Genomic DNA, 12,159 nt, shown 5'->3' on the forward strand with positions numbered 1-12,159 from the left:
TATTATAAATGAGGATCTGAATTTTTAATTTGATTTTAATTTATAGAAAATAGTTACTTGCTCTTGGCTGCCATGTTGGATACCATGGAGGTTGACTCTGAGACAGTTTCAGTAATGATGAGAACAGCTGATTAAGAGACAACAGACCCAGACATGGTACACTAGCCAGCTGGTTTCACCTATAGCCTGTGGATCAGCTTCTGCCAGGTACTGATGAGACTCTTGCTGCTGCTGCTGCTGCTGCTGCTTGGGGTGTTTGTGGCTTGAGCCATTGCAGCTACCACCTCCTGGTTAGCTTGGGCCTAGTGGGGATCCATGGAAGATGACAGCTGAATCTCCCAAAGGAATTGAAGGCCTTCCTCACTCTGAACATTCCATTCTACCACAACCTGGTGATGAAACAGCTCCCTGAGGCAGACCCTGAGCTTGTGTTTTTGGGCCCATGCTAGCAAGTAGAGGGTCTACAGGGCATCCCACTCAGAGAAATGAGCCCTGAGGTCAATGAGCTGGTACACCAGCTCAGCTTCTACCACAAGGTGGCATGTGAAGCTTAGGTGTCTCAAGAGTACCTGTGTAGGCCCGCTAATCCTGGGCTTTGGATCATGTAGACATATAGACTGTTTGGGGGCTTCCTTCTACTCTCACATAAACTGTGATTGACACCTCCTTCTTCTCTATTTTCTTGCAGAGGACTTATGAGAATAACTATTATAGAAATTATGCAGAGAATCAAATACACATGCCAATATTATGACTTTTTCTTCTTTTCCATTTCCTTTTCTCTCACCCAAATATTTCCATGTGATTCTTCTCTCAGTACTCAATCCAAAAATACTCCACCATAACCAGTTGTGTTGTTCATTGGCTAAGAAGAAATTATTCCTTTATTTGAATTCTCTTCACAGAAACTCCACGCAGACTCTCCCCATTCAATGAGACACTGGAAGAGAAGAGCTCAGAGACAAGATGATATCATAGACAAAAATCAGAGAAGACATTTATTTTATCTACTTCTCTAAACAATTAAGTTTAGGGTCAAAGATGCAGTAAGACTAAGCAATGTGATGGACCTTTCTTGAATAATAATTTTCCTTTAATAAAAGTATTATAGTTTGAATTGGGTTTATATCCACCTACAGGTCCATTGTGATTGAGGGCTTGGTCTGAAGGTAATGGTATTGAGAAGTACTTTAAAAATCTTTGGGAGGTGAGGCCTATAGGGTCGTTATGATAATATCTTCCCAGGAACCCAGTTTCTCCAGTTTCTCTCTCTCTTTGACTTCTGGTGGTGCTTTTGGTTATACCTACCATCCAGACTGGAACCATCTTCAAAGACGGGCCCTTCATTTTTGGGAAGCTCTTAAACACACACACACACACACACACACACACACACATACATGCACACACAAACACACACACACACACTTCTCTGGCATGACATGCCATAGTTAAGAACTCAAGTGATGCCAGGAATGTGAACCTTCAAAACTATTAGCTGTCTCAGGTATTTTTATAGCAATGAAAAGATATTGGACAAAACAACCTGGTGATAGCCTTACCTCTCTTTGTCGTTACATATGTCTCCAGGTGCTGGCTTAACTATATGGTCTTGAGACTTTTGACTATTTGGTTGAGCTATTGATGTTAGACATAGAAGAGGAAACAAGACGCTGAACTAAGTGTCTTAATATTCCAGGAAGTATAAGGAATAGATAGAAGCAGGTCTTCCAAGAATATCTAGAAATCTTTGGAGAAAGTAAAGTAATAATTCACTGTCCTGGATATACATCTCTGGTTCTGGTTATGATTATCATGTCATAAAACAAATGCATTATACTCAAAGAAGTATGAGTTATGTCATTAATATAATTGAGTTTCATCATTTTAAAATCCTGTTAAGATTAAAATTTGAAAAATTAGGTCAATATTTCTAATAAATTCATTCAGACAATATAAGCTCTGTGATTACTACTAGTATTCTGCAAGTGGACAATGAAAATCTTAAGTTACTCATGGATGCAGTTCTACTATAGGAAAGGTTACTACTTCAAAGGAACATACCTACTATTAAGGATCTTATCTACTATTATTGACATAATAATAAATTATCTTTTAGGACTATGAGCCATATGTAAATCAGCATACATTTTGCTACGGGTTGAATATGTTCAGGTATTGCCAATGTGATAATAAGACATGTGGCATTTAAGAGATGAATAGGATATAAGGACTGCTGTTTCATGAATGAGATCAAGGCCTGTGTAAAAGAGGTTTGGTACAGTATTGGGTTCACTTTTCCTTATGCTTTTTGCCAAATGATGGCAAAACTTCCCTCATCCCCAGAGGATGCATCCCTCATGAAATCACCCAGTGCCTTAAACTTGGACTTCTCAGGCTCCAAAATAATAAAAAATAAATTTCTATTTTTATAAACTACTCACTCTCAAATATTTTGTTATACCAGCACTCATATGACAAAGACATATATATTTGTATGTATATATACATGCATGTACATATGTGAATTTGAATTACAGTACTCAAGAAACAATGGAAGGATCATCAATGAATAAGAAAGATCTCAGAATTACTTAGCATAATAGTAAAAAGCATTGCAGTAGATAAGCTTCCGACTTTGGATTTCAAGATATGTTAACAGCAAAGGTATTTACGTTATGTTACTTTAACAAAAAACACTAAGATGTTACAAACTTATTGAAACAAAACCTTCATTCTTCCCCATAAAAAGTGTCTTCCTATTAGGGAAACTGTATTTTGGAGTCCTCCATGTATTAGCTCAGCTTTCTAGACCATGTTAATCTTAGGATAGATCCATATCAATGCATACTTTCACAATGCCACAGGAAAAATAAACATTAAGAACATTGTGCCATCTCTTAAGTATTTTAGTCTAGAGGTTTCAAATCATGTCTACTCTTACTTTATTGCACTGATCAAAAGATTTTACTGCATTTAATTTTAAAAGAAAAAGGAAATACAATGATCTATGATGTCCAATTATAGAGGGTAACCAGAAATACTGTCAATATCCAGTAAAATTCACAACAGAGACATCCACATCAAAATTCATATTAAAGGCTGTTGAGTTTATTTGGTAAGAATATAAGCTCAAAAGTAAAGATCAGAGTTTGAATCCTGCTTTTTCCATTTGGTCCCAGTGTAACTTTTGAAACATGTTCTGTTTTGGGTTGTATGTGTGTGTGTGTGTGTGTGTGTGTGTGTGTGTGTGTGTGTGTGTGTATGTATGTTTCACATAGAGCCTCAATTTCCTCACCTCTGATGATAATAATTGCCACTTTGAAGTTGCATAATAATATAGTATACTAAAATATATAACATGGAGTAATTAGCATCTGATCAATACATAATACATACTAAAATGTCAATGATGTTTTAATATACATTTTAAGCATACTTTATGTAGTTTTTGAACACCATTAATGATATGCATACACATTTAAAGAACACAAACCCACTGGACATACATAGAAATAAATGAAATGAACAGTCCAGTTTAAGACGCCCCTGGCAACACCTGAGATAACAAGGCTATTGTAAATGCTTCAAGTCAAAGTTTAAATCTTACTAATGCTAATATAAGAAAGAGGATAAGAACATGATATTTGGACAGTTGATAAGGCAGAGATGCTATCAAAGAAATTAGTTGGAGATAAGTTTTTGAAAAGCGGAAAAAACTATGAGAGAAAAAAATCATAGTTCCTCCAGGATTAGGTAAAAGAATAAAATGGTTTGAGAGATTCAGAGGCAAGATTTTCAGAACGTTTTTCCATTGGAATACACAAACTAGTCCTAGGCCTAGTGGATACATCACAGACAAGAAGCCATTCTACTGAGGAGTCTTATCAAGGCCTCTTTCACATCCTTGTTCCTCATGCTGTAGATGAAGGGATTCAGCATGGGGGTGACAACAGTATACATGACAGAAGCTACAGAGACTTTCTGAGGTGAATGAGTGACTGCAGAAGTGAAGTGGACCCCAACACCAGTACCATAAAATAAGGAAACAACTGAGAGATGAGATCCACAGGTGGAAAATGCTTTTTGCTTTCCTCCCGATGAGGACATCTTCCTTATGGATGAGGCAATTCGTGAGTAAGAGAAAAGGATCCCAACAAGGGGAAAGACACCCAGCACACCAGTCATGACATAGATCAATGTGCTATTCAGGAAGGTATCAGAACAAGCCAAATTGAGAATCTGTGTCAGCTCGCAGAAAAAGTGTGGAATTTTAAGATCTTTACAGAAGGTCAGGTGCATCATCAGAGAAATATGGAGGAGAGATGTCATGACACCAATAAACCAGGTAATAAAAACCAGCAGGTCACAGACATGGGCATTCATGATGACCATGTAGTGCAAGGGGTGACAGATAGCCACAAACCGGTCATAGGCCATGACAGTTAGTAGTAGGGTGTCTAGGATAGGAAAAAGCATGGAAAAATATACCTGACTGAGGCAGTCCACATAGGAAATGGCTTTGTTCTCTTTCTGGATATTCACCAGCATCTTGGGGACAATAGTGGTGCTGAAACAAATGTCAACAAAGGACAGGTTGGAGAGGAAGAAGTACATGGGGGTGTGCAGGTGAGGGTCTGAGCTGATGGCCAGGATAATGAGCAGATTCCCAAGCATGGTAACTAGGTACATGGACAGGAATAAGCCAAAAAGGACAGGCTGCAATTCTGGGTCCTCTGACAGTCCAAGGAGGATGAATTCCAACACTCCTGTGTGATTTCCCACTTCCATGTACCTGATATGTAAACAAATGAAGAGATACAACAATCAGCATAAAACAAGCCTCTTACATGTAGTAGAAATGATCTCCATGCCTATCACTCAAGTTATGTTTGAAGTCAGTCATTTTGCCCAAAGTCAATCTCATTTCACTCAAAAATGGGATCCCAAAATATGGGGTCTCCTCATCCCAACTATTTGCTTATACATCAAATTTGTAATAGCCAAACCAAAGGGAATGCCAGAAAATTGATCTGATAATCCCGACTATATTAATCATGTACTTTTAAGAAACTTGTCAGATAGTCATCAGCCTTCAGTGCTGGGACAAATCAACAGCATGTTTTCTGATAGGATTCATGAAAAAGCCAAAAGATGCAGGACTTCAATCTAAAGTGAGTTGATTTTCATACAAATTAACAGATATTCCACATAATACATGACTTTTGTCCTTTAATGATGTCAATGCCATAAATATAAAGATATGCTAGAAGATTCTCCAGATGAAAAAAGGTTAAAAAAATATGTGAATCCAATGTAATGCACAACCTGGAGTTTCATTTGTAATGGATGACATTTTGGGGGATAGTAAAAAGGAGTTCGACAGAAAGGATAATCATATTATAATAATGCTAAATTCCTGATTATAATAATTGTACTGTCTTTAGATAAAACAATGTCTATATCTTGAATAACTTAAGACTTAGAAGCAAAATTGTAAAGCAACTTACACTCAAAGGGTTTTAAAAATAAGAAAGGGAGACAAAGGGAAGGAGGAGGAAGAAAAAGAGGGAGGAGGAGAAAGGTAAAAAGAGTTAATGAAAAAAGTGCATGCGGCAAAATGTTAACATTTGGTAAATGACATTTATACATATTTGTCTTGTAACTTTTCTGCAGATATTACAACAAAATAAGAAGTGAACAACATTTTCACTCAACGCTAAATAGTATAAGGTAGGGGGAAAACAAAGAAAAAAATTAATTCACAAGATATCAAAAAATCAAGTCATACCTTAATGAAAACATCCACCTAAGGACTATGGCAAACTGGGATTTCACATACATATTCATTCAAACCTCCATTCAGGAGAATTTGATATAAAATACTCTTGTATGAGTTGGGTTCTTGACCATAGGCAGAGGCAGCACTGAATATGCTTGGAAGGGGACTTCTTCTTAAGATTTTTTCACTTAATATTCATCAGGGAGATTGGTTTATGATTTTTTTCTTTGTATATACCTTTTCTAGGTTTGTGCAGTGGAAGCTTTATAAAATGAATTGGGGCTAGATGTTGGTGGTGACCCCTATAATCCTAGCTATTTGGGAGGCTAAGAGTGGGAAGATCTCAGTTTGAGGCCAGCCTGAGTAAATAGTGGGTGAGACCTCCATCCTCAAAACAATCAGAACAAAAATGTGACTCCAGTGATAGAGCACCTGCTTTACAAACACAAAGCCTTGAATTAGAAAAAAAAAAGAAGAAAAAACTGAGGAACTGAGGGATGGAAATATAGTTCACTACATATATACATATGAAAACAATGTAATGAAGCCTACCAAACACTGGAAAAGTGGGAAGGAGGCGAATGGAAATACAATGCAGGGGGTGAACTTGATCAATTTATACTACCTCTGTGTATAAAATTATCACAATGAAATCTTACATTATTAGTGTATGCAAATTCAAAAATAAAATAAAAACTTTGAAATTATTTGGGTGATAGATGAAGCCTTCCTCTCCCCAAACCATTTCTTGTGTTCATTCACCTTCTTCTGAGATACAGATGGGACCTCATTTGCCCCAATTATCCCAACCAGAGGAGGGGCTCCCTGTAAACTGAGAGTGGACTTATTGACAACAGGTACCTAGAATGAGGAGCTGTTTGATGTTGAAGAATAAATGCTCCCTCATTTCTCTTTCTCAGCCAAACCTGCTGGCATTTTCTTACTGAGCATGCCAAATTTCCTGGAGTTCACCAACAGGCAGCAGAGGAAACTGCTTTCTGCCAGCCCCTCTGGTGGAAGGTTGTTGCTTGGAAGGCCAGGGGCAATGGCCTCCTCCCACTTCCTGGCTTGTGCTGAACTGGTGGTGAGGTGAGCCTAGGCCATCTGGACTTGGCACAGCTGAGTGCCGCACCAGTTCCCTGTGTTCAAGATGTTGCAAAATGTTCCTCCCCAAGCTACCTGCGGAAGGAAATACAGCAGGGTCACTGGGGCTGGGACCAGAGGCTGCTGATCTAGGGAAAAGTATTTTAAAGCCTTCTCTGTTGTGTTGTAAGCAGTCTGGAAAACATCAGGATTCTCACAGAAATAATAAGCCTGTCATCAAAATAACAAAATGCAGCTGCAAAATGTGGTCCCCCAGATCAGGACCAGCTTACCAGAACCAGTAGAAATGTTCTGTTTGAAAAGGATGGGGACAGGGCAGATAGTCAGCTTCAGTAAGAAGTTGACTAGGTGCTAAGCAATCACAAATGTAGACTCAAGATAGACTAGTCAGACCTAAGACAGGTAGAGCCATGTATCATTCCTAGTTTGCAGCTATACTACCTCCTTTAGCTTTCTAAAGTCCCCTCCCACCTTAGGGAGCTTTTGCTGTCCTTTCAGTAAACTTTGCATTTGCTTTCTTCTTAACTCCTGGTCCAGCATTTTGACCATTCACTAGCACAGGGCACGAACTTGGAATCAAAAATCCAGGATCAATATGAGGGATTTGAGAGCTGCATGTGACTGAATTGCCACCTTTACAAGTGATCTCTACCAACATTCTGCCCCCAGGACAGTAACCAACCCTACAAAATCTGCAAGGTATTGATGAAGGCTCTCTGGAAATATCAGTTTGCATGGCCATTCTCACAGCTTGTTATGCTGTCAACCTGGGTCTACCAGAGTATCATAAGATAATTAAATAGTCTGGACATGGGTACCATTAAGAGGAGACGTGAAAACAATTACCATTGGCGTGCCTCAGAATGTTTGCAGGATTTTAACACTATGATCACCAACTGTTTTATATATAACAAGCCCACTGATAATCTTGTCTTAATCGCACAAACACTGAAAAAGATCTTCCTATAGAAAGTGGAAGCAATGCCACAAGAGGAGCAAGAAGTTGTGGTGACCATCCCTAAGTATAGCAATAAGAAGGAGACCACGTTGGCAGCACTCCAGGGCAGTATTACCAGTTTCCATCAGGTACCTTCTGTCCTTTCTGTGTCACACACAATTCTATATGCATCCTCACTGAGCTATCTACCACTGTCCTCAATATTCATCATCTGTCTCTCATTTCTTCTACCCTTCCCAAGTGCCTGAATTCCTTGCTGTCCTGCAGCAACCCCAGCTCAGCCCTTTGCCAAGAAAAAGGGCTTAAGCAAAAAGCAGATACTACCATCCCTATAACAATGGCCATCCTGGCTCCTAGTACCCTAGCTACACCTCCTGGAGGTCTTCAGCCAAAGGTAGCATGGCTCCAACCTGTTAGTAGAGTGTTTGCACAATCAAGATCCACTAAAGGACTTACCTGACTTTCATCAACAGCACCAAAGCTTGAAGAAAGGAAAGCTATAAAAACAGTTAAAACATTGCAATGATATTTTGAAGGAGTTACCGATGAAGAAGTGTCTGCCTATGTCTGGCCTGTCTAAACACCAGTTAATGCTTCTGCTCTTGGCCTGACAACTACAATGACCGCATTTACATCAGCATTTCAAGTAGAAAATGCAGAATTGAGATTATCAGGATACACAAGAGTTTGCTGCTGATATACAGCTTATGTTCTCCAAATTTTATTTTATTTATTTTATTTATTTTTATTTTTTATTTTATTTATTTATTTATTATTATTCATATGTGCATACAAGGCTTGGGTCATTTCTCCCCCCTGCCCCCACCACCTCCCTTACCAGCCACTCAGCCCCCTCCCTCTCCCCCCACCCCCTCAATACCCAGCAGAAACTATTTTGCCATTATTTCTAATTTTGTTGTAGAGAGAGTATAAGCAATAATAGGAAGGAACAAGGGTTTTTGCTGGTTGAGATAAAGATAGCTATACAGGGCATTGACTCACATTGATTTCCTGTGCATGTGTGTTACCTTCTAGGTTAATTCTTTTTGATCTAACCTTTTCTCTAGTTCCTGGTCCCCTTTTCCTATTGGTCTCAATTGCTTTTAAGGTATCTGCTTTAGTTTCTCTGCATTAAGGGCAACAAATGCTAGCTAGTTTTTTAGGTGTCTTACCTATCCTCACCCCTCCCTTGTGTGCTTTTGCTTTTATCATGTGCTCAAAGTCCAATCCCATTGTTGTGTTTGCCCTTGATCTAATGTCCACATATAAGGGAGAACATATGATTTTTGGTCTTTTGGGCCAGGCTAACCTCACTCAGAATGATGTTCTCCAATTCTATCCATTTACCAGCGAATGATAACATTTCGTTCTTCTTCACGGCTGCATAAAATTCCATTGTGTATAGATACCACATTTTCTTAATCCATTCGTCAGTGGTGGGGCATCTTGGCTGTTTCAATAACTTGGCTATTGTGAATAGTGTCACAATAAACATGGGTGTGCAGGTGCCTCTGGAGTAACCTGTGTCACAGTATTTTGGGTATATCCCCAAGAGTGGTATTGCTGGATCAAATGGTAGATCAATGTCTAGCTTTTTGAGTAGCCTCCAAATTTTTTTCCAGAGTGGTTGTACTAGTTTACATTCCCACCAACAGTGTAAGAGGATTCCTTTTTCCCAGCATCCTCGCCAACACCTGGTTTTGCTGATGATGGCTATTCTAACAGGGGTGAGGTGGAATCTTAGCGTGGTTTTGATTTGCATTTCCTTTATTGCTAGAGATGGTGAGCATTTTTTCATGTGTTTTTTGGCCATTTGAATTTCTTCTTTTGAGAAAGTTCTGTTTAGTTCACTTGCCTATTTCTTTATTGGTTCATTAGTTTTGGGAGAATTTAGTTTTTTAAGTTCCCTATATATTCTGGTTATCAGTCCTTTGTCTGATGTATAGCTGGCAAATATTTTCTCCCACTCTGTGGGTGTTCTCTTCATTTTAGAGACCATTTCTTTTGATGAATAGAAGCTTTTTGGTTTTATGAGGTCCCATTTATCTATGCTATCTCTTTCTCCCACTTTTATAAGTAAGACCATCCAGACCATAATGTTGTAGCTATAGCATGAAAGCTACAGGATGTCTTTGAGTTCTATTATGCCAACATGCCAGATAAACCACTGGAATCAAGGCCTTTACCAGTGTCCACTGCCTTGCCCCGTTGGCTGGCCAAATCATCTTCAGAGTCCTCTAGTGTGGAAAGTAGAGTGAGAGCTCCTCTGAGAAAGAGAGGAGGAAAATGGACATGATGATGAGGAAGAACAGAGTGAAAGTTCAGACTCAGAGGAAGAAAGTACTCATTGGTTGGCACAACTACAAAAACACATTTGGACAGTACATGAACAATTGGCTGCCCTGAACCAGGACCAAATATATAAGCTCAAATGGAAGACAGAGAAAAAATAAGAAATGGAAAGCAGAGATTGATTGAGAGCTACATTTGATGAAGATGAAAAGGGGCCTTAGCACCACACACAACTTAGCCCAAGAAGTCCAAGAAAGGAAGTGGCAGTGGGGGTCGTGGTGCTGTTACAATAGGCCCTGCTGGCTTTGGACCTTCTGGAGGAAGCCAACAAACTAGCCAAAAAGACCACAAAGATTATGGCAGCACTGTTCACAATAGCCAAACTGTAGAAACAACACAGATGCACTTCAACTGATGAATGGATTAAGAAACTGTGGCATACGTGTACAATAGAGTTTTACTTCGCCACAAGAAAGTATGAAATTACAAGGCTTGAAAGAAAATGAATGGGATTGTAAGACATCATTTTAAGTGAAGTAAGCCAAATTTAGAAAGACAAAGGCCACATATATTATCTCATACGTGGAATATAGATCCAAGAAAGAAACGTATACAGAAAAACAAACATAATCTTATAAACATCTGAAGGTAGAACATGTTGGCAATAGTGAAACTACACTATGGAACATGGGGGAGAGAGAGGGAAAATAAATGATAGTCAATAACACTGAAATACTTCACATCTGCACAGGTAGAGGTCATAACGCTATGCACTGAAAGCAGCCAAATGATGGGAGGTGGGAAGAAAGGGATAAGGGAGAGTAACAGAGGGGGTTGAACTGACCAAAGTAAAGAATATTCACAGTTGGAATGCCTTCAGAAACCAATTTTAATATTCACTTTTGAATTAGTAATGAAAGATAGGATAATAAAATAGGTGCAGTGGATTGTTATTTGTGGGAGGGGGAGGAGGGAAGAGATGGAGATGAAGGAATGTTTTTGATGGTCTTCATATACATAAAGGAATTAGAACAATAAACCTCTTATAATTACTTTAATTACAAGGGAGTAGGCAGTGAGGGGAGATGGAAGGGCTGATCTAAGCAAGGTACAGAGTAAGGCTACTCAGAATTGTCACAACCACACAACAAATCCACCCTGTACAATGAATATATATGCTAAATGAAATGAAAAAACGGGCCACAAAGTCAACTCTACCTTCCTTGTGATTCAGAGGAGGAAGAAGAGAATAGGTCTATCAGCTATTACGACAAGTTGCAGTTGATCCTGGATATTGATAACTCACCTGTGGAAAACTGGATCAAATTGTACAGATAATCCTAGTAGGGAACCCTCTTTATGTGACTCAAACCCAGAAGAAATTGAGATTGATTTTGAAACATACAAGCCATCCACATTTAGAGAGATTGAGCTCTCAGTCCTATACTGTCTACAAAAGGAACCCCCGAATCCCTAAACCAGTAAGAAACCTGTCAGGAAGACAAAAGAAAAATGTCAGGAAGACAAAGGAGGAACTCGCTTTGAACAAGAAGTATGGGAACCAGAAAATGCAGTTATAGGATGTCAGTTGTCAGGCCAATTCAACCAAAAAGTCCCCCAAGAAAGTAAGTGTGAAAACAGAGTCATCATCTGCACAGCAAGTACCCTCAGCACTTCCAGCTCCAGCTTAGATTTCAACTCCTCCTCTTCATCTTCCTCTTCTGCAGACATCAGCGATTTAGACTCAAGCTAAGGGGCTAGACCAGATGGGGTAGGAAAGCTCCACAGGACCAGATCCATATACACACTGGCTCATCCCTTCTATCCTTGCTGCTGTGACACTTTGTGTCACCCACTCTCCCCTTTCCCCACCCACTGAAGAAAAGCTGGCTCTGCAGAGGGGAAAAATGCAGAAGCATTTACTGAAGGAGGGATATGGACAAAATATGACTGAATTCCCAGCCCCATTGGGAATGACCACTTTGTCAAAGAGGACCAAATTAAGAATGATGGGGCTGGTGTA

General features: G+C 39.2%; 1 protein-coding gene and 1 pseudogene across 1 annotated transcript; one reads left to right on the forward strand and one right to left on the reverse strand.

Moving 5' to 3' along the window:
- Nucleotides 1-3,852: 3,852 nt before the first annotated feature.
- LOC109683218 (olfactory receptor 7D2) lies at nucleotides 3,853-4,791 on the reverse strand. Its single transcript, XM_020152924.1, has one exon. The coding sequence runs from the start codon at nucleotides 4,789-4,791 to the stop codon at nucleotides 3,853-3,855; it is 939 nt and encodes a 312-aa protein (XP_020008513.1).
- A 2,141-nt stretch (nucleotides 4,792-6,932) lies between these two features.
- LOC109676569 (bromodomain-containing protein 2-like) lies at nucleotides 6,933-11,889 on the forward strand (annotated as a pseudogene).
- Nucleotides 11,890-12,159: the final 270 nt, after the last annotated feature.

Source organism: Castor canadensis, chromosome 14 (genome assembly GCF_047511655.1).
Source record: "Castor canadensis chromosome 14, mCasCan1.hap1v2, whole genome shotgun sequence".
Taxonomy (NCBI): Eukaryota; Metazoa; Chordata; class Mammalia; order Rodentia; family Castoridae; genus Castor; species Castor canadensis.

Bases quoted from the DNA above. Each gene is read 5' to 3' on its own strand.
- LOC109683218 (XM_020152924.1), bottom strand. From the start codon at position 4,791: ATGGAAGTGGGAAATCACACAGGAGTGTTGGAATTCATCCTCCTTGGA.